The 23,668-nt window shown below is 28.7% G+C and overlaps 1 protein-coding gene across 4 annotated transcripts in view; it reads right to left on the reverse strand.

Moving 5' to 3' along the window:
* Nucleotides 1–1,109: 1,109 nt before the first annotated feature.
* LOC102671832 (spectrin beta chain, non-erythrocytic 5) overlaps nt 1,110–23,668 on the reverse strand; it is a 32,104-nt gene continuing 9,545 nt past the window's right edge. For 2 of the 4 annotated variants that reach the window (XM_006607707.2, XM_006607710.2), the window contains exons 4-21: nt 15,757–15,982; nt 15,401–15,678; nt 13,689–15,309; nt 12,308–13,607; nt 11,191–12,234; nt 10,825–11,110; nt 9,962–10,180; nt 9,449–9,891; nt 9,123–9,176; nt 6,210–9,001; nt 5,250–6,028; nt 4,792–5,163; nt 4,286–4,705; nt 2,244–4,203; nt 2,016–2,150; nt 1,872–1,946; nt 1,624–1,655; nt 1,110–1,444 (exon numbers count right to left, since the gene is read on the reverse strand). In XM_006607707.2, the coding sequence (XP_006607770.1) occupies nt 1,211–1,444; nt 1,624–1,655; nt 1,872–1,946; nt 2,016–2,150; nt 2,244–4,203; nt 4,286–4,705; nt 4,792–5,163; nt 5,250–6,028; nt 6,210–9,001; nt 9,123–9,176; nt 9,449–9,891; nt 9,962–10,180; nt 10,825–11,110; nt 11,191–12,234; nt 12,308–13,607; nt 13,689–15,309; nt 15,401–15,678; nt 15,757–15,982 (12,270 nt within the window). In that variant the 3' untranslated portion in view covers nt 1,110–1,210. The remainder of the gene's footprint in view (nt 1,445–1,623; nt 1,656–1,871; nt 1,947–2,015; nt 2,151–2,243; nt 4,204–4,285; nt 4,706–4,791; nt 5,164–5,249; nt 6,029–6,209; nt 9,002–9,122; nt 9,177–9,448; nt 9,892–9,961; nt 10,181–10,824; nt 11,111–11,190; nt 12,235–12,307; nt 13,608–13,688; nt 15,310–15,400; nt 15,679–15,756; nt 15,983–23,668) is intronic. The other 2 variants (XM_006607708.2, XM_006607709.2) reach the window with 2 other exon arrangements.

The following is a 23,668-nucleotide window of genomic DNA, read 5'->3' on the forward strand; positions in this document are numbered from 1 at the left end:
TCTTTATGTAATATTAAATACACTTTACACATTGTAACATTATTTTACTATAAAAAAAAAAGTATTATCATTAAACTTTAAGATGATATAATTTCTTGATTTTTTCAAAAAATATGTATATTTCTGGCATTTTAATTAAATTATAAGATCATTGGTCCTGAACAGGCATTTTCAAATATATAATTATTTGCAACATATATTACTGATATTTATAAAACTTAAACCTTACATTATTCACGCAATTGCATATTCTTCTTCCATACATTTCAACATTCCTCTTAAAGTCAGGTACACACTTTAAATAAATTCAATAACATTCGCGTGTAAGGTATAATTCTAGCATAATTCTGTCCTTTGTAGCTTTATGGTGCATCTAAAGAAATTTATGAAACAATTTAACAATCATAGTAACTATAATAATAAATTCTTGTTATTATAAAATTTATATGTTGCATAATAGATTTTTCCAAATTTGGAAAATCAATCTTTGTATAATAATGATTTTTTTAAAAATTCTTTGTTCAATTGATTGTTTCTCTTTTTTTTTGTCTTAATATTTTTCAATCCCTGATATATAAGGTACATTTGCACATTTTAAGATAATAAAAATAATATGAAGATACAAATTGTTCATATATGTTATTGTTGTTATATATTTGATAACTTTTGATTTAATAACTAATGATTTAATTTAATAAATAACTTTTTGAATTGAACATGTCATGGGATTTCAGAAGTTATTATAAGAACTTTTAAACTTATCAAACAAATGATCCAATTGAATCTACAGTTGTTATACATTTTTTTATTGTATGTATGAAGATTAATATCAGGGAATTAATTTTTTAAAAAAAAAGATTTACTTTAAGATATACATGTTCATTATAATATATTGTTTTCAAATTAAATCAAATTGTAACTTCATTAACTATTTGAATAAAGTATTTTTTCTTTGTTCATTATAGCTTTATATAGCCTTTTTTTTGTACATTAGCTCAACGCGTTATTAAATAATACGATCGAGAAAATAAAATTTGTATAGTACATAAATTTTGTGTGAAATATTTCATATATTATGCTACAAAAGTAACATATATATGTTTTTTTTCTAATTTGAAGGGGTTTTATTTTTTTTTTGTTCCATAAAAATTTGTACGCTTGTTACAGATATATTAAATTCTGTAAAGCGTAAATATTATCGTCACTAGGGTTACGATTGAGGTTTCTTACGTCTGCCAAATAAATTGCTTAAAACAGAACTTCGTTTATAATCACGATCTTTGCGATTACTACCCACGCTATGTTCACTTTCTGACCCACTTTCGCTAGCTCTTCTACTATCTATATTTGAGAGAGTTTGAGAATTTTGTGGAATAGTTGGAGGATCTACGTATGCTGGTAAAGATATTGGTCTACCTGTGAAGGAATTATTTTGCTGCATACCCTATAACAAATGCATTAACATTGTCATGATAATGATAATATTATTTATAATATTATTATATCAAAAATCTTTATAACTTATAAACGAGTTTTTTTATCTAATTATTCTATTTTTTTATTTTTAATAAATATATTTTCGTTGAATAAAAAAATATAAATAATATAAATGATATTGATTACCTGTCTGGAATTTATGGGAACGTTTCCATAAGCTGCAACATATTTATTTTTTTATATTAATTTTTGTATATAGCAATTATTTATACAAAGAATTTATTTTTAATTTGAAATGAATTCATATAACATATATAACATAAATATTAGGGAGACTATTTAGGATAGAAGAAAATACAGGGTAAAAAAACAAATGGAAGATTGAATAAAACATAGAAGAATAAATTGTTGATAAACAATTAACAATGACTAACCAGAATCATGAGGAACACCCCATTGAGCTATTCTGGTTGGTGGAGGGGCACTTGATGGCAAGGGAGGTGCTAATTCTACAAAACAATGACATTCAATGAACAAAAGGGATTTTCCACACATACATAAAGAGTTTTTCTAAATACCTTGATGTTGTGTATTAAGATCAATACTCTGTCTATGCCAATTTGTATTAGATGAATATTGATTGGATCCATTGTGATTTAATGCTATATTACGTTGCTGGTAAAAACCAGATCTTCCTTGAATTTGTTCTATGTCTATAAATCAAAAAAATCATATCATATCATATTTTTCTTAGTATTTCTATAAATTTTTTTTTTATCTAAAGAAAATTTATTTAAGCTATGTACCATCACGTCTATATTGCGAAATAGTTTCTGAACTAGGAGATCTCATTGGAATAGGAGGAGGTGCCCCTCTTGGAGGAATAGGTGGCTTTTCTCCGGAATTTGCTTGATATTGATCTCTTTGACTTGCCAATTGTTCTTGTTGTATTAATTGTTGCTGCTGTGCTAATAATTGTTGTTGTCTATGCATATGTAAGAATTCTGTCTGTGTCTGAGGTGGTTCATTTCTCTGAGTAGCTAAAAATTCAGTATTACTTTGTAGATCGCGTTTTTGTTGATTTTGTCTGTGCATTTGAAGAAATTCAATTTGTACACTATTTGGCGAATGTTGATTTGATATATCACGTCTGATTACAGAATTTTTTCGTTCTAATTCCGGAGTCGAAGCACGACTGCTACCAGTTGAAATAGTATCATCAACATGATCTATAGTTACATTTTGTAATCTTTCCAGACCTTCCTTCTGCGATTCATCATAACTTAATAATTGTAAACTTGGTGGTAATTTAGCGTGAAATGATATTTTATTGACCCAATCTTCCATTTCTTGTTGACTTGGTGCTAAGAACAAAAATTCTGATCCATCAGTACATTTCAATCTAAACACGTTTTTCTTTTTGGTGTAATCATCTGCTTTTTCACATATGGCATTGAAAATAGTAATAGGAGCAGTGGCTGCTTTACTTGATGAAAAATCTTCCATATCTTTAAAGAAACACAGAAGCTGTCCACATAATACTGTATAGTATTGCTTCCACGAACGTACAGCTGCCTTTTTACCAGCACTTTGAAGTTCATGTTTCCTCTCTAATAGACCTTGAATTTCTACTGGTGGAAGAGCATCCATATTTTCCATTCTCTGAAGTTTTCTAAAGCTCTGAGTTCTTCTTCTAGTCGTGAAACTAGGTGTTCTTTTCGGTTTTTTTGTATCTACTTTCATACTCTCTGCTCGTTTAATATCAGGAGTTGTTCTTCTCAATTTCTCACCAAATACATGAGAAATACCATGTGATTTTTGCACTGGTGTCGAATCTAAACCTTCAGTTGTGGTTGAAGCTTTCAGAGGCGATAGTTTATTAATAGATTCATGTTCTTCAGTTGTTCCATTAAATTCATCATGCACAGCATGGTGAGGACTATCAAGTAGTCTTCTTCGTTCTTCTTCACGTTTTCTTTCCTCAGTTATTCTTTGTACTTCCTTGCGTTTTCGTTCTTCGAGGCGTGCACGTTCTATTCTTTCTTTCTCTGCTTGTCTAGCAGCCATTTCTGCCTTTTGCTGCTTTTGGAATGCTTTTTCTAACATAGTTATACGCCTAAGAGCATTGAATCTTTCTTCCTGTGCTTCAATAGTCTTCTCAAAATCTTCATGTTTCCGTATTAATTCTTCTACCTGAGAAATACTTTCTCCTAACTTACCATCATTCAACATAGGCTCTCTACTCACAATCCAATTTTCTAATGTTTCTGCATCACGTTTGAATAATTGAGTATCTAGATTTTGTTCATAGATATGTCTTCTCTGTTCCCATGTATCCTTCAGGAACTGTTGTCTATGTTGTAAAACAGATATTTTCTCTTCTATTTCCTTTGCCATAAAATGGCCTTCTTCTATCAATTCCTGACCCGTTTTGTAAAATTTATCAAATGCTTCGTTACGTGTTTCAATTTCTGTTTTATATTCATTGTGTCTCAATATCAATGCTTCAGCACCTGGCACGTCACGAGCTAGTTCAGGAGCTGTTACTTTGGCTACCATTTCATTTATCCAAGACATCAAGTCTCGGTATTCACCCAAATATGCTTGCAGTTGTTCCGCTTGAGAGAGTTTGCTTCTTCTTTGAGCTGCTTTCTCTAATAATTCATTCCAAGTTGCTTCAGCTTCTTGGTGTTTTACTTCTATATGTGAACGAGCATCTGGGAATAATTCAATTAATCTAGAAGCTTCGTCCATCAGCAATTCAACCTGACAACAAAATTCTTTTAGCTTGTATTTTGAATTTATATATATTTGAATTTTTATATCAAAAGAGATATTTATGAAATACCTGTTCTTTAACAGCACCCAAATCCGTTTCAAATCCTTGATGTTTTCTTACCAATGCTTGGATTGTTTCCAAATCATGACCATAACCATCAGAACTAAGAGCAGTTTCTTTTTCTTGAATCCAAGAAATAGTTTCATCAGCAGTTCTATCGAACATGTGTACTTGTTTTGCACCTGCCAATGCATCTTGTCGAGCATGAGCTAATTCTTTTAAATCTTCCCATTGTTGCTTTGTTTCGTCGATTTTCATTAAAATTTTAGTTTTTTCTGGATTATTTTCTTGAATTAATTTTTGTCCTTCATCTAATACTGCTGATACTCGACCTTCACTTGTTGTTAAACCGGCTAAAAAGTTATCAAATATCTGAATGAGAAGTTCTACGTGTTCTACATCGCGACCATAATCTTCTGAAGCTGCAACCTGGAAAAAATTTATTTTTATATTATAATAACAATAGAATTAATCTGTAATATATTGTAAATAAAATTTTTGTATAAGAAACTTACAGTTGTTTGATCTCCAATCCATTCAATAACTTCATCTGCTTGTCTAATAAACTTAAAGAATTTCTCGCTTTCACGTAATCGTTGAAATCGATACTCTTTTAATTTTTGTAATTCCTTGAATCTCTGTTCGATTTCTGTTTGTTTCTGTGTGATATTATTACTATCAAAATGATGTCTATCTATAAGCCCATGTGAAAGTTTCCTCAAGTTTTCAATAGTATTATTCTCAAAACCAATCAAATCTCGTTCTATTTCCTCTAATTTCTTCAATAATGATTGAACAGAATCTTCATCTTTTCCATAATCTGTAGCAGTTAATTGTGGATGTTTTTCTTTAATCCATTGTTCAGCTTCAGCTGCTTCAGCATAAAACTAATAAATAAATATTAAAACATTAATTAAAACATAATTACTTGTTTAATAAATTAGTTTTTATAAATTTATAAAATGATTATTACCATTTGTGATTCAACAGCATCGAGTAAACGTAATTTTCTAACACTAGCTAAATCTTTAAGATGTGAAAGTTTATCTTGTAATTCTTGTGACAATTTTTCAATTTTTTCTGAAGCAAAATGACTGCTTCTCACCATAACTGTAGCTCTGCTAACTAGAGATGCGACTACAGGTTCTCTGGAAATTAATTCCGCCTCCAAAGCTTGATGTTTTTTCTGCAATCGTTGTACAGTGGTCAGAGAGCTTCCTAAATCATTGCTTCCAGCTAAAAGTTCTTTTTCTGATAACCAATGCAGTTCATCTTCAACATCCCTTGCAAATTGATGTAGTAATTTAGCATCTTCTAAGTTATCTCTTCTTATCTGCATTGGTTCTTGTAAACTATGGTATCTATTTATTGTAGCCATCGCTCTGTCTTGTATTTCATCGCACATAAAGTGATTCGATTTCTGAAAACTGGTTGCTGTTTCTTTAATTGATTCACAAGCTTCGTTATGGCCTAAAACATCGTTTTCCAAGTTTGTATGCCTCTTTAATAAGTTAGCTACACTAGAAAGATCTTTTCCATGATCTTCTGATTGCAATTGAGTTTCTATTTCATCCATCCATGTCTCGAATTCATCTAAAGTTCGTCCGAAGAGTAAAGCTTGGTAAGCGTCATTTAATCTATTTTTTTTTAATTCACTGGTTTCTTGAAGCAAACGCCACTCAGCTTCTAATTCATCTAAACGTTCTTGAATACTATTTGAAGCATAATGGTTTTCTTCAATTAGCGCCTCACCTAATAAAAAAATTATTAAAATTAAGAACAATTTTCAACAAAAAACATATACATATTACATATTTAAAAATATATGATGATATTTATATATAATATAGCTATATATATATAATATATATATATATATTTATAGCTAAATTTTTAGATATCATTGAATCATTCTATATTAATATTATATTACCTTCATTGACTACTGCTGCTACTCGTCCCTTATTTGCCATAAGTTCACTTTCAAATGCAACATGTTTTTGAATTTTACTCTGCAAATTAGATGAGTCTCTATAATTTTCATCACTTGCTACTTGTTGCTTTTGATGAAGCCAACCTTCAACTTCGTATATATTTCGAAGAAATTGATGTAAATGATGACTTTCCAATAATTTCTTTCTTCTTGCTCTTGCATTATTTTGTAATTTATCTCTTCTAGTACAAACAGATGCTAGTCGTTGCTTAATAACGCTAGCATCTGCATGTTCTTTTGATAAAATTTCATTTGCAAATTTTTCCAATTCTTCAATACGACTTAATTGAGAAATTAGCATTTTTTCAAATTCCTCATGTTTACGTAATAATGCTTCTACGCCAGATAGAGATTCACCAAGATCGTCATTGTTAAGAAATGCTTCTTTTGTTGCTAACCAACTGTCTGCTTGATCTGCTTGTTCTTTAAATAATTGCAATTGATGTGCTTGTGTTAATTTTTGTCTTCTAGTTTCCCAAGCATTGACCAATCCTTGTCTAAGTTTCTCTAGATGTTCCAAATTATCTTTAACATCTTCATTAATAGTTAAAAGCTTCTGTCCATGCTCTTTTAAAGCTTTGAATGTATCCTGTCTGCCATCAATCTCTGCTTTCCTTTCTTGATGAAGTTCTAATAAAGCTTCAGCTTCAGATATGGTTGTTGGTGGTTCAGATTCATCCATACGTTTAATTGTATCAACTACCCAAAGTTCTAATTCATGTAAATCAGCTTGGAATTTGTGTAGAGTATAAGCTTGATTTAAAGCTTCACGACGATGTTGAGTAAATCGTTGTAAATCATCCCAATTAGATTGTAATTCTGATAATATTCCATTTATCTGAGGTGCTTTGTCTGGATATTTCAATGATAATTCTCTAGCTTCTGCTTTGTGTTCTTTTAATTTTCCTTCAATAGCAGTCATATCACGCTCCATTGCTTCTTGTTTTCTTTGTAAATGTTCAACAGCAGGTAGATCTTTACCAATATCAGTAGTATTCATAGCAACTGATTTTTCAATGACTCTTTGACTTGTGTCATCTATATCTCTATTAAACAAATGAATTTCTAAAGCTCCAGCCAGCATTTCTCTGTAAGTGCTCAATGCTCCTTGCAAACCTTTCCATTTATTATTAAAGCTGTCACGACGTTGTTGAATAGCTTTTGATTCATTGTCCCTGCCTTGTTTAATTAATTTATCAGCTAAAGCATTAATTGTCTTTATTCTAGAATCATCTACTCTCATATCACTATCTACATCATCAAGTTTCCTTTGAAGACTTAAACAGTGTTCATAATCTTTTCCAGTATCTCCAGCTTGAACCATCATTTCTTTATCTCTTATCCAGGCTTCTATCTTCTCTACTTGATTGTTGAATTCTAAAATATCCTGAGCTTCTTCTAAACCTCTACCACGATTTCCAGATTCCAATAGCAATTTTCTCCATGAAGCATGAAGATGTTCTAGTTGTTGTCGAATTTCAGCACTTGCTGGATGCTTCTGTTGAAGCAATCTCTCTCCTTTAGTTTTTATCTCTTCGATTCTGCTTTGATTTGCCGCTAATTCAGCTTGGAATGCCTGATGTTTCTGTAATTTCTTGATTTTATCCTCCAAACTAGATACTTCTCCTTTAGATGCTTCGGCCTCAAGTTTCTTTTGTTTTTCACCAATCCAAGATTCAGCTTCTGCAACATCTCTAACAAACTGAGCATGTAACAAGCTAGCTTCTAATCTTCTTCTTCGTGCATCGCAGAGATTTCGAATTCTTGCTCGTCTTTGTACAACTTCGCTTAATCTCCTAGCAATCGTAGGTGAGTCGAAGTGGTTTTGAGCTAAAAGCTTATCTCCATGTTCTTGTAAAGCGGTTAATTTTTCTTCTTGCGTTACTAATAATTTTTCGAATTCATTATGCTTCTTTACTTGGGCATCTACTTCTTCAACAGAGTCACCAAAGTTATCGCCACTCAGTGCAGCTTCTTGAGTGGTTGATAAATTATCCAATTGTTTGGCATCTCGTAGGAAGAAATGTAGATCTATTAATTGATCTAAATGTACTTTTTTCTGTTGCCAAGCAGTATGTAATTTTTGTCTTTCATCTAATAATTGATTACATTTTTCTTCAACTTCTAAAGCAGCATAATGCCCAGTTTGAACCATAGCTTCGCCCAAATCAAGAACTGAACTAAAACTATCTTCTCTAGCTTCGATTTCTCCTTTTAAAGCTTCATGTTCTGCCTTTAAGATTTGTGCACTAGCTGCATCTCTTACTTTATCTTCCGTTGACATTGCGGCACGAAGTCCAGCTGCCCAATTCATCAAATCTCTGACCTGGGTCAAAAATCGTTGTAGGTCACAACTTGCTTGTAATTGATCTCTTCTAAGAGCAGATCTTTCTTTCAACTCTTCCCAATGAGCAACAACAATTTGTTGTTGTTGATCAATATGTACTGCATTATTTCCTGGATAGTGTGCTTGTAATCTAGATGCATCTTCAACCAAAACTTGAAGTTGTGCTTCCAAAGCGACTAGATCATTTTCAAAACCTTCGTGACGTCTAATTAATGCAAGTACAGAATTTAAATCACGTCCTAAATCTTCTGGTAAAGCTGCCTCTTTTTCTTGTATACGAGATAGAGCTTCAGCTACATCTCGATGGAATCTATGAATTTCACCAGCAGCTTGTAACCTTTGTTCACGATTTCGAATAAGACCAAGAAGATGTTTCCAAGATTCCCTAATTAATTAAATTTTATCATTAAAATATTTTTATTAATTATAGATATTTCGATAGAATTATGAAACATGCATAATATTTACATTAAATAGTGTTACAAAATCCATTAATATGTACTTACTTAATAAGATCATGCTGTCTTTGCACCTGTCTTACAGGATCATCATCGTCTGGTCTGCATTAAATATATATACAAAAATGCTGTTAATAACCCAACACCAATATAATTATACCCTTTATTATATTACCCTTTTACAACCATATTAAAAAATATATTAGCAGAAATTGTGCTAGTATTTATTATTACAAAATTCAAGAAAGTGCACATGCATTTAGTGAAATTAAAGATTTTATATAACTTATACAAAATTCTAAATCTATATTATAAGTCTACATTAAATCTATATTATATATATTATTGAAATTAAGTTATATTTAAAATCTTACCCTAATTGTTCTTGTCGTTTTTCGATATCTTGAATATAAGGACTTTCATTAGCAATTAATTTTCTAGCCAACTCTTCACATTGATTAAATCTTTCAGAACCAGCTTCTATTCTATGTTTAAAATCGTTGAATTTAGCTTGTAGTATCAATAAATGTTCATAATCTTGGCCATAATCTTCAGAAGCGGCCGCTTGTTCCTGTTCCTTAATCCATTGTTCTAATTCTCTGCTTTCTAGAAAATATTCATGACGATACATACTCTCCATCAACCGTTGTTGTCTTACTGTAGCCAATCTTTGTAATGCCCGCATTTGTTGAGCGATTGCTTGCTGTTTATTTGCTATTGCTTTGCTATCAGGATGTTTTGCATTAATCATAGTGGCAGCAGTATGTCCCATTTCTGTTACGATACCATTGTAAGTATCTAATTCTAATTCGACTGCCTATAGAAACAATAATTTTTAATAAAAATGTTAAATATATCTTTTTTAAAAAAATATTACAAAAATTCACCTTATGTTTTGTTAATAATTTTGTGGCAGCATCGCGATCTCTGCCATAATCAGTAGAACTGAGAACATCATTCTTTTCATTCAGCCAACTTTCAACTTCTCCTGCTTCAAAAAAGAATTCTTGTGCCTTTAAAGACAATTCTAAATCTTTGTTTCGTTCTGCGGCTTTTTCTTGAAGTCCTCTCCATGCTTCATCGAGTACATCGCATAATTCTCGTATCTGTACAAAAAAAAATAAAAATAAAATTTTTTAATTATAGATTTAGCATAATTTATTGTTTAATTATATTAAAATAAAAACATAAAATACCAGTATTATTATCCACCATTAAATCATTTTTATTTTAGATATAATTTTTTAATCAGAAAAAAATAAATAAAATAAAATCCTATTGATATTATATATACAATATTTTAAAACACAATAATAAAAGATACTATATTGTAAAAATATATTTTAATTTTGAAATAAATTACGTAAGACAAGCACATGCATGCTGTAAAAAATTTCCGTTTTTTACTTAAAATACATTTAAAATTTTTAATCTTTTTTGTTTTTTATTTGAAAAAACTTTTTAAAAAAATTTTATTATATATTATATAAATAAGATTTAGACAGCTATTTAGCTATTTAGCAAATTACATTGTTACTTTTCAAACAAAACAACACTATTCATGCATTTGTGCCAACTTTACCTCTGCTGACCCAATATTCTTCTAACAGTCCCAACTGTGCAAAAATTATAAATTTTTATTTCAAATTCATATTTAAAAAAAAAAAAAAGACAATAATAAAGAAAATATATATATCTGTTTTTCCTAAAAATGTTTTCAAATAATTGTTTTTATTATATATATCATTACCTTCTTTTTCTCTGGATGGGCCTGATCAATCAAAGCTTGCCCAGAAGCTAATGTTTTGTCTATCATAGGTTGATGGCCAACAATTTCAGCTTCTAGTTTTTTGTGTTTCTTATGCAATGTTTGAGCTTGATGCAGATTTTGTCCAAGAGTCGTCGATGATGCTTGAGGAAGATGATCTTTTATCCATTGTAATTCAGCATCTAATTCGAAACCGAATTTATGAAAACGTAAACTTTCTTCTAATGCTTCTCGTCTTCTTTTAGCTGGTTCTTTTAAGCTACGGAATCTATTAAAAAATAAAAAATTAACTCTTTGATAATTTTTAACTTTTTTTTATGCATTTATAAAACCCAAAATATTACGTACTTTTTTTGTGTCGCTTGGCTAGTTTTTAATATATTTGCGGCGTCAAAATGACCTTCATGAGCCATTTCTTCGCCCATGGTAACTAAATCATCCACTTTTTGTTCCCATTGACACATATCGCTTTCAAGGGTCTGATGTTTTTTTAACAATTCTTTACAACTTCTAAGATCTACTCCTACTTGTTTACTTTGCAAACAATTTTCTATTTCTTCCAACTTCAATCTAGCATCTTCCATTGTTCGATTATAACCATGTTGACAAGCAGCTTGTCTTAATCGACGACCTTTTTCCAAAGATAAATCTACTAATTGATTCCACTGATCATTTAATTCTTTTAAAGTTTCTCCTACATCATCTGATCTGTAGTTTTCTTCAGATATCAAAGCTTTTCCAGCTTTATTCACCGTTCTTAATTGCCCTTCATTAGCTCTTAATTCTCTTTCGAACGCTTCATGCTTCTGAAGTTTTCGTTCAAGATTATTTAAATCCCGATAACTTTCATCGGATGCTGTCTTCATTTTGTCACCTAGCCAATCTCTTAGATCATCCACTTCTGCAGAAAATTGCTGATAATGTTCCGAGGCTTTAAGAGCTGCGCGACGACGTTGTGCAGCATCTTTTACTTGATTCCTTCGAGCTAAAACTTGATTCCTTCTATCATTGATATAATCTTTATCATAATGATTTTGAGCGATTAATTTATCTGCAGTGTCACTAAACGCTTTTAATCTATCATCTTGTGCATGGAGAGTGTTCTCAAATTTTTCATGTTGTTTTAACAAGGCTTCAACATCATCTAAGGATTCTCCCAAGTCAGTAAACTCTAAGAACGCTTCATGAGAACTAGTAGTAGCTTCAATTTGATCAGCTTCGCGATTAAATTGCTGTAAGTCTAAACATTGTTGCAACCAAGCTTCTTTTGCAATCCAATCTGATGTTACAGCTTGATATAAACCATGTAATTTATCTAAGCGTTCACTGACATCTACAAGAGTCGGATTACGATGCAATAATTGGTTTCCAAGTTCTTCTACCTCACGAAATCTGCAAAAATAAAATTGTTTATATCTTTATCTAAATTAATTTAAGAAATCGATATTGAAATTTAAATACTTACTCGTCTTCTCGAGTTCGTATGTCTTCTCCAAGCTCTATGTGGTGTTTTCTAAGTTGTTCAGCTGTGGCAACATCCCTAACAGGTTCTTCAACTTTCATTGTTTCTTGTATATCCACAGCCCAATTTATTAAATTTTTTGAGCTATTCATGAAAATCTGTTGACCTACTGCATCTTCCAATCTGGATCTGCGTTCCTTAGCTTTTGTTTGGACTTGATTCCATAATTCTTTTATTTCATTTTGTCTAGCATTTACGTTATTTAATTCATGTGGATAAGAACTTTTTACGCTATTTGCTAATAAATTTACTTTTCGTACTTTTTCTTCAACTGGTGCCAATTCTCTTTCCAAATGTTGATGTCTTCTTTGAAGAGCCTGAACTGTTTTTAAATCTGGTCCAAGTTCTGCAGTGTCTAATTGTGTAATTTTTTCTAACATCCAATCATGAGCTTCATCACAAGTTCTATTAAATAATTCCACACTAGAAGCTCCTTCTAAACTTTTTTCTTTCTGTGTCTTCAGCCAATTCAAATGATCCCAAAGTTGATGAATGTGTCTCTGTCTAGCTTTAACTTTATCCAACTGGCTATGTCCTTGTCTAACAAATTCATCAACAGCTGCATCTATGGCTTCTACTCTTTTTCCTGATGCTGAAAGATCTGTAAGGAACTTTTCATATTTTCTTTTAGCAGTTTCAACATTATCCCGTGGATCATCAGTTCTTAACATTTTTTCTTTATCTTTAATCCATTTCTCAAAATCATCACACTCACGATAAAAACCATAAAGTCTTATAGCATCCTCTAATAATGCATGTCGTCTTAGCGCTAATTTTTGAAGTTCATTATAAGTTTCATTAATCTTTTTTTGTCGCTTTTCTACGCTATCTCCATCAGTAGCAATTTTTCTTTTAACTGGCTTCACTGTTGATTTTATAGATTTCACTCTTCTTACAGGAACTAACTGTTTAACCATCTTTGTTTTTTTCACTCTCTGTGTTACTCTAACTTTTTCTGGTCTTCTCACCTGAACGTGTATTATTTTGGGTTCTAATTCACGAACATAATTCGCTGGTACAAATCCATCTGTACCATCTGCTTTTCTGACACTCCACCAATCAGGATTTGTTTTATTTAATAAGAACATTACTTCGCCTTTTACCATGTGCATACCTTGACCACTAAATGGATATAAACTTTTTACTTGAGGCACTAATCTTCCTTCAAGAACCGTTCTAGGTTCTAATCTTTCTACAATTTCATCTACCCATTCATCTTGAGGAACTAGCCTTATTTCTTTACCTAAAATAAGAAACAAAGTATTTTTTAATTTGTTTCCTTGAAAAAAAATTTAAAAAAATTTTAATTAAAAAAAAAACTTACTCCATTCTTCTTGTTCTAATTCTGCAACAGGTTCTGGATCAGCAGATAATTCAAGTGTAGAAATTCCAGATTTTATAAGCTTCTCAGCCTGCATATTTAATGATTGTACATCACCCTTATAAGCATTAAGTTCTCCTTCCAAATCCTTATGTCTTTGTAATAACGCTTGAGCACTAGGTTCGTCAACGCCATAATCTTCAGAAGCCACAAGGGCCATTTTCTCATTCATCCAGGAATCCGCCTCATTTGCATCTGCATAAAACTGAAAAGCTTCTGCTGCATCATCTAACTGTTTTTTTCTCAGAGCAGCTAACTCCTCCAATACTTTCCAATGTTCTTGCAACGAATCAATACGATTTTGAATTTCTAAAGCTGAAGGATGATTATCAGCTATCAATTTTCTACCAGCATCACATAACTGTTCAGACTTCGGTCTCCGTACTTTCATTTCATCCTGAAGAGCTTTATGTTTTTGTTGTAATGAAATTACAGCACGTAAATCTTTGGCCGATATTCCAGCTTTACAAATACGTTGTTTCTCTATCAACCAAGATTCTTCATCCTCATGATCTTGAAGAAAATGGAAGAAATTCCTAGCATCTTCTAGCCGAGCCTTACGTTCCTTACTATATTCTACTAAATCATCATAAGCTCGATTTAACATTTCTAATTTTTGTTGTAATAAAGGAACTTCTTTACTCTGAGGCTGTGCTAAATGTTGAGCAGCTTGTCTACCTAATCTTCTTTGAGTCTCTCCTAGAGCAGTTACTTGCAACTCTTGCAAACTGTGTTTCTGTAACAAATCTTCAACTCCCAATAAATGTGGACCAACATCTGTACTTTGAAAGTTCAGTTGCAGCTCTTGAATAGAAGCTAAAGTTGTATCAATCTCTCGCATAAGACTCATAAGAGAACTTAAGGCAACTAAATTAGATTTATGATGATCTAGAAGAGCTAAAAGTTCTTTCCATCTCTGAAGTACTTCTTGTTCCCTGATTCGCACTCTTTCTAACCCATGATAATTTTCTCTTACTAACTCTTCCGACATATTAGTCAAATCATGAAAACGTTCTTCACGAGCTAAGATATCTGCACTAATGGCTTCGTGTTTTTTCACTGTAGCGTCTACTTGAGCTAAATTGCTACCGTATCTAGGATCTGTTAAAACTTGAATCATTTCTTTTAAATAACCTTCTCTTAGTACACTTTTTCTTTCAAATTTGTAGTTTAATTGCTCTAATCTTTCTTGTCTGAGAAGTTCAGTTCTTAAGGCAACTTCTCGACGATGCTCAGCCCGCTCTAATTCTACCCAATTTCTTTCAATATCATGTATTAATTGACCTTCTTGAGGCGTAAACGCAGGTTGATTTAATGATTTTAACTGGGTGTTTATGTGGAAATATAGAGCTTCTATTTCTGATCTTTCCTTGTACTTTGGTGGTTTCTCCACCGTCCTATATTGCTTGAATGCTAATAATTCTCTCTGAATGCCCTCCAAGGAATTAGGAAAATTCCTGTTTTCTAGAACTCCTATCTTCATTTTGATCCATTCTAATAAATCTGTTGTAAGCTTTTCATAGTGAATCTTCATTTTGTCAGCATCCATCATTTGCCCCACAATCTGTGATTGTTAAAATTAGTATTTTAATTTTCTTAATTGTATAATAATTATATCAATAAAACTAACAGATGTAATAGAAGAATTTACTTACATTCGCAATTCTTTTACCACTTTTGATCTCGTTTTTCATCCTGGCGAAAGTATGATAATAAGAAGCAACATAAGTAATAATAGATTTCTCATCAGGTCTGGCAGTATCAACATCCTCCGCGTCCAACAGTCGTGGAATTCCAAGTTCTGAATTGGCCACATCGAAAGCATAATTAAGATTGTCGATATTTTTATTTTGTTGAAGTTCTGACCAATTAACCAAATCTGGTCTGTGAGCATGAATAAGGGCATTGAAACCAAGACCACTTCTCCATGATCCTACAATCAATTATATTAATATATTAATATAAATTGTTAATCAATTTTATAATTAACAATTATAAAAATATTACTTACCAGTGAAATCTTGAATGTTAACACCAGGGTATCCATTAGTTTTTCTTTGACACCAGAGTAACAAAGCATCTTTGGCTGATTTCTTTTCACTACTATCATTTTCTTCATCTACATCAATTTCTATCTCTTGAATTTGGAATCTCAAAATAATTGTCCAGATTAAACCCAATATTAATCTTGGATTTCCATCTACTATATCTTCTGCTCCTATACTTTCTAAACGAACCTATAAATTGCAATAAAATAAATTAATATTATAATTCAAATTTGCAATTTAAATTTGAAATTATTTAAACATATCATTTAATTACTTTCTAAAATTCTCACAACTTTACTTTTTCTAAATTTTTTTCTAAATTTTTTTCTAAATTTTATAAAATTTTATAAAAGCTTTCAATTTTTGAATTACGTGAATGTAATTGTATAATATAGTCGCAAAATTTATGAGAAAGGATCGGTGGACTTCTGGCACAATGTATTCGCATTCCAACGTACACACGTGTATATGTATCCGCATGCATGAGTAAGTAAAAGAGCGGAATGCATGTTGGCTATTGGCATCGTATGTATTGCGTAAACAGTGGGCCTTAATAGGCGCCTGTATATGAGCATCTTGCTATGATAAAATGGACATTCAATTGCATTGCATCATGTGAAAAGTAACAACTGCTAGACAGCCTTGAGAAAACATATTATGATAATGCGCTTATTGAAAATAAAAAATGAGATCATCCACTTTTGTTTGTCATAAATTTTTAAAAATAAATATTTTAAGTTGAACAATCAATCATTTTTAATTTTAACAGTTTAGACAGTTGAAGAATATATATGAAAATCAATACGGAAATTAAATAAGATAAATATAATTTTAATAGCGCTTTACAAATAAGATAAATATGGAAAAGTGTTTACTATATATAGTGTAGTTTTTTATATACAATGATAACTCATAAAATATATAATAATAATAAAATCATAAATATTAAAATTCAATTTATGATTCTATTATCTAAAATAAAGAATTAATTTCCTTATAATATTTTATATAAATAATTAACTTCAATATTATTTATATTATATTTATAAATGAATATAATATATTAATTACAATAAAAATAAAAAATACTAAACGATATTTAATTAATTTTATGATAATAATTAAGCAATAATAAAAAGTTATAAAATACAAAAATTTATTTATTTATATTTAATTAAAAGTGTATAACAATTTATTTTTTAACTTAATCTTCTATAATATAAAGTTATAGTCATGTTTCGATATCTTTTTAATTTATAACTTCATTGATTTCTCAGACACATTCGATGATCGAATGATCTTATGAACGATGATTGGGGCCTGAAGAAATGCTCATGGGCCAACAAATGGCTCGACTACATTATTATATTTAATCGCAGTGCGAGCCCGAAGCGCGACGTTCTCGCGATTGCTGGAATGCCGTCTGATCACTTATGCCGGTCTATCAAGGCCATTGGGAAATGAAAATCGTTTCTTTCTGGTTAACTGACATCTTGTGGAATCCATAATGTGGAATCCATAATGTGGAACAGTAAGTATTTACGTCAACGGAAAAGATATGGATAAGAAGTAAATAAACATGGGTCAATATAAAAATAAAATGCATTTTAAAAATGAAACTTAATTCACTAACAATGACTGAGACAGTTCATAAAATGAAATTGTGTATCAAATTAAGCATTATTCTTGTATTGAATTGCGCCATCCAATCCGTTTTTATTTCAGTTGATAATATACATACATATCATAATTTTATAAACAATTATGGAATACTCACATAAATAATAAAAAATTATATATATATATATATATTAAAATTTTTATTATTTTATTATGAATATTAATTTATTATGAATTTATTATTTTTTAAAATAAAGATTCAAAAATAATATATTCTAAAAAAAATAAATAAAAATACAATTGAAATACATTTTTATTTTTATATGGAAATTATTTATTATTCTAAATATCGGACTATTACATTCTATTTATTATTTTATTTATTATTAATTAGCAATATAATAAGGGAAGACAAGTTTTTATCTCAAGTATCTTGTAGATCAATGTAAATTATGTGTTAGAATCAATCATTCATTGATTAGCTTAGCACAACAGTGAGTTTATAGAATGTACATTATATAGTAAAGCAAATACCTTACTTCCTGTCATATAATTTGTAGCTTTGGTGTACTCTCATATATAACGATCAATGTGATCACTCGTTAATAATACATCTAAGAATCTACATAATAGTTAAGCAAGCATTAACCATATTACTATCCTGTTTATTATTTTTTGCCACTTAATTCATCAAACTCTGATCGTCCCTAATGTTTCATAGAATCAGGATTGAAGGAAGAATAACTGGATGATGAGTCATTATCAGCTAATGGTTACAATTCTCATATAACATACAAGATACAAGAATGACTTTTCTTAGTTTCAATCATTTTGCATGATTATAAATATCAAGAATTTATAATTGAAGAAAAAAATTAAATATAATTTATATGTAATATTTCATTACCAACTTTAAAAAATTTTTTAAAAATAAAGATAACATTTATCTTATTATATTATTATCTTATCAAGTTAACAATTTATATAAAATTTTGTTTCATACACTCATTTGTACATAAAAGATTCTGATTATTTTATACTATAATTTTATTGATAAATTGATATTTGTTATATTTTGTTGATAATTTTAGATATACGGAGATTGATTTTCAAATTTCCATTATCTAAACTGCATACGATCACGTTATAAACAGCCAGAGTATCAGCGAATGGTGTATGAATAATGAATGAGCCTTGGACTGCATAGTAAGACTGGGAATACGGTACTGTTACATCCAGTGAAAAGGTGGGGTTGCACAGTTAAAACTCGTGCAACAAGACGGCCAACCAATAAGCAGGTATAAAGGCAACGGCGTTAAATAACCGGTACTCGTTTCATCGGCCGATTGCTTTTTGTTATAAGCCACGGTACGTCAGCTCGAGTACCATTCTACCGATCAGCAAAACGGTTTTTTTATTTTCTTCTTTCATTTTTCTTTTTTAATTTTTTTTATTCTTTATGAATTTAATTGAATCAAGAAGAATCAAAAAGATATTTGATAAAAATATTCTTTAACAAAAATTTCGATCATATTAGATATATTCGAGTATATTTTTATATATAGAATATTTTCAATGTAATATAAAAGATTTAAAAAATTTGTGAAAAAAGTAAAAATTTTTAAAAGAGCTAAATGACTGAATTTTTTATGATCAAGTTATGATATTTAGAATTTTTATATTTTAGGTTAAATGTATCTTTAAGAAAAGAATAGATTCTAATTATTGGAAAATATATGATAATAATTGAATCTTAATTGATTTTATCAAAAAATCTTACTGATATATTTTATCTATTAAAAGGATATTTAAAAGAAATAGTGTGTATTTATTCAAATTAATAAATAAATCTATAAGATCGCGTACGATTTAATGTCTTCCATAAACTATCAAATTTTGCACAGTAAATTATCAAATAACAAGTATTAACTGATTAATTTCAAGGATCCTTTCCGGTAACTTTACGCATCATTTTCTTGTTAGACAGATTGCTATCCTATTTGAATATAAATCCTTAAACACATACATTTCATAACATTTATCCGATTATTCGTTCATTTATTTCGCATAATTAAGTACACCGTTATCAAACTATGTTTAATCTGAGGAATGCTATCTTAATTTTTTTATAAAAATACAGGTTTTTTTTTAAATATAGATCACGTTATACGAATAAATTTATGTAAGTAAATGTGCTTGAAGAAGTGAGATTAGTTAAGAAATTAAAAAATATATACGTGTAAAAAAGAATATCGGAGAATAAAATAAATAATAATTATATAGAAAAATATTGGACAAATAAATAATATTTTATTATATTAATTTTGATTTTTTAATTATAATGTCAATTATAATTATCTTTTTAGTATTATATATTTATATAGATTTGACAGAAATTTGGAAATCCTCTAAAATTTAAAATTAAAATTAATAAGCCACATGTTCATTTTAACACTTTTTAAAGAAACAGAATGAATCAAGAAATGAAATTAATTCTATCAGAGTTGTAATAAATAAACGAGTCCACAGACTACATGAAGCCTATGAAATGAGACTAAGCATTCTTAATGCATTTAGTAGAATGCAACTCCTATATTCACTATCACTATACTATATTCATTTATGAACACTTATTTTGTCGGATGTTAAGTAGCTACAATATTGCTATAATGTATAATGTAACTCTTTAAGCGTGCAAAAACCGGCATTAAAGCAAGTATATCATAACCGGCGATATGATCATTATTTCAATATAATTTACAAGTACTCGATTTAAAAGTTATGCGAAAATCAAAATAAAAATCAAGAAACAAATTACTAAAATATAAATTATAACGATTGTTATATTCTTATTTGGACAAAAAAAATCATAATATGTATCATAATTTGACTTTAATCAAAATAGACATATTTATATTAAATTAGAACATTTTTAATAGAACTGTATTTATCAATAGAACTGTATATTACAAAAAATCTAAAAATGATTTAAATACAAAAAAATTAAATAATTTTAAGCTAATAAAACTTACCACAATTATTGTTGAACAAAAATTAGAAGATAGAATACTACGTATTTCAAAAGCACTTTTCACGTTGACATTATTGAAATTATTTGTTAAGATATTTTAAACACAAATCACAATAAATAGCAAGCACAAAAATAACTCAGAATAAAAAAATGATAACAACTCGAAAAGATTACATAAAATGTTTAACGGTAAAAACGAATAAAAGCAGCTCATTTGAGGCGTTCAATTCCTTAAACGATGGCGAAACATCGGAACTCTCGTGGTGCACCACATATGTTGCACGGTCATGATCAAGAATGTCCTTTTGTGAGCTTACGTTCGCGTGCCTTCGATCCACATTCCACAATCCTGCCAAGAATGCACGTCGCAAGTTGTAAACGATGCTGTAGGAAAACCGCTACGCGGCCTGACTTAAACAGGAGTCTTGCAAACAGGAGAAAAAGGAAAGATCTAGTGGATGAAAATTACTAGTGAATTTGAAATATGCTGCCCTCTTGATCCCTTTACTTTGAGTAGTATTGACAAATCATATATTTTCACTTAGATGGCGTTAATTTAAAATCATTTGATTTGCTTGGCATAAAAATATAAGGTTAAAATAAAAGATTGTGAAAAAAATGATAAAAAGTTTTGATATAAATTATTATAGTATAATTTGTATATAATCTTATATTCAAAAATTTGATTAAAAAAATGAAAAAAAAATATTGGAAATATAAAATACATTGCATATATAAAGACATTTGAAATATATATTATTGTGATAAAAAATATGAATTATTATAATCATTGTAGCAATATTAGATCTCCAATTACTAAAAATATTTAATAGAATCGAATAAAATATTTTTAAACTATTATATATATCTTTCTTATCAATTTTAACGATATTATAACTTGAATATGATCGAAGTTTTTATTTCTTTAACATTATAGCATTGAAACATTAATAAATGAACATTATTGCATAAGATATTATAAATATGAGAAATTCCTGCTTTCTTCAAATCATTGGCTTACCAAACGTAAAACTTATCTTTCTCGAAGAACATAATTATTATATTCTTTATTTTTTTTACAGCAATAAAAATATCTTAAAAACTATTATGAATCTTATTTATTTCTTTTTATCTTAAAGTGACAAGAATGAATAAATAATTTAATTTTCATATAAATTTAAATATTTACATTTTTTTAAACAAATAATAAATGTAATTTCCAATTTTTGTTAAGTTAAATAACTTAGTAATAAAAATCATTAAAAACACGAAATTAATATCTTTTTTATCTTATATCTTATTTATTTGCTTTTTTGTAATGAATTATTTATTTAAATTTTTTAACAATTATTTACATAATCTTTTTGTCTTCTATCTACATTCTATTTTAAATAAAAAAAATGAAAAAAATATATATAATAATAATGCTATATGACTCTTTAATCAAAAATATCTTAAATATTCATAATGCACAAAATTGATGAAAATTGAAAAATCTTTTATAATATCCAGATGATACAACTACGAAATAAATAAATCAACTTTCATAATGATGAACCGACCGAGAAACGCTGTTCCACTCTCTGATCAGCAATTCCGCAATATTTCGTTCCTGGCCAATGGCAATGCAACGATTTGATGGTAATACTATAGTAAATTTAAGATGATAATTTTTCTTCTTGAAAAATTCAATACTTCACTTGCGTTAACATTTGGTGATTATTATTAAACAAGATATTAATATTTTTTTATATAATTTTTTTAACTCTATTTCTTAACCTCAATTTTTCAATAAATTAAGACATAAATTAAATAAAATATAAATATATTTAAAAAAAATATATGAAAATATAAGATATTAAAAACTAAAAAAATTAAATACTAATACGATAATTTTCCAAAATTATCTCAAAATTTTTTATCATTTATTTTGTAATATTTTGTAATATTAATATTTATTGTGACAGATTTTTAAACATAATTTAAAACTTTTAAATTTTGTAAATACTATGTACAAAAAATGTAATTTTATGCAACAGAATATAAAACAATATTAAACAATTGGTAAACAATTGCATAAGAAATTCAACGATGAAGAGATCTATCTACTAGATCTCTAGAAGGAAGTTAGGTTAGAACTGCGTTTGATTTTACGATGATTTCACGATGATTTATTTATTTCACGAATTACTGTCTTATAATGAAATTATTTTAAAAGAATCTATACTTCAGAAAAATTTAAATAAATATAAAAATATAATAACAAAGGTGAAATAAGATAAAGATCGTTTCAAAATCGTGGCTGTTTGTTTATCAACGAAATATTTTTATATTTATTTTGATTTATATGATTTTGTATGATAATATTTTCATTATCAATATTTTTGAATATTAAACCCTGTATATTTTTGTTCGATAATGAATAGAAATATGAATAGAATTTTGAAACATCATATATTGCTTTCTCTGCGGGTATTAAAAAGAGAAACCTGGGAAATACATACGAGGTCATCGATATAAAATCATGATTTAAGTTAAAAATTGAATATTTAAATTTATAATATAAATCTAGTAATATTGATTGTTTATATAGTATATACACAAAAAAAATATAAAAAATTTACGAATTATCGAATTATTATAAAAAAATAATATCCATTTTAATTTTTAATAATAATTAATTATATTTTATTTACTTTGTATTATAAATTTATTTGGTTTCAAATTTAAAAAAAAAAAATTACAGGATATATACTTCAAAAGATATATTATGTACTGAATTGAAAGAACGAATTCCAATAATTGTTTCACATCAAAATCGATTCATAATAACAATGAATCATGCTTCCTACGTAAATCCTATAAATGCTGCTGATATCATTTTCTTTTGAAAAAAATACAAATTCTTCTTTAAACAGCTAAATAAATTAGTAACAATGATTTTATATCATTGCCAAAAATAAAAATATTTTAACTCATGAACAATTGCATAAAATTCTTTATAATTATTTTCCTGATCTTTGTACTATGTCCCCATTCCAATTACTCTCGTGACATTAACTTACTGCTGATAACATGAGATTGTTCCAATTTATTGTTTACCAAATTCTTATTTTATCATGGTCTCAAAACGAAGGTTATCATACAGTTATTCAAATTCTTTTTTTTTTTTNCTTTGCTAAATATATATAATGTGACACGTTTGCTCTGATTCTTAGTTCCTT

Source organism: Apis dorsata, unplaced genomic scaffold (genome assembly GCF_000469605.1).
Source record: "Apis dorsata unplaced genomic scaffold, Apis dorsata 1.3 scaffold_10, whole genome shotgun sequence".
NCBI lineage: Eukaryota > Metazoa > Arthropoda > Insecta > Hymenoptera > Apidae > Apis > Apis dorsata.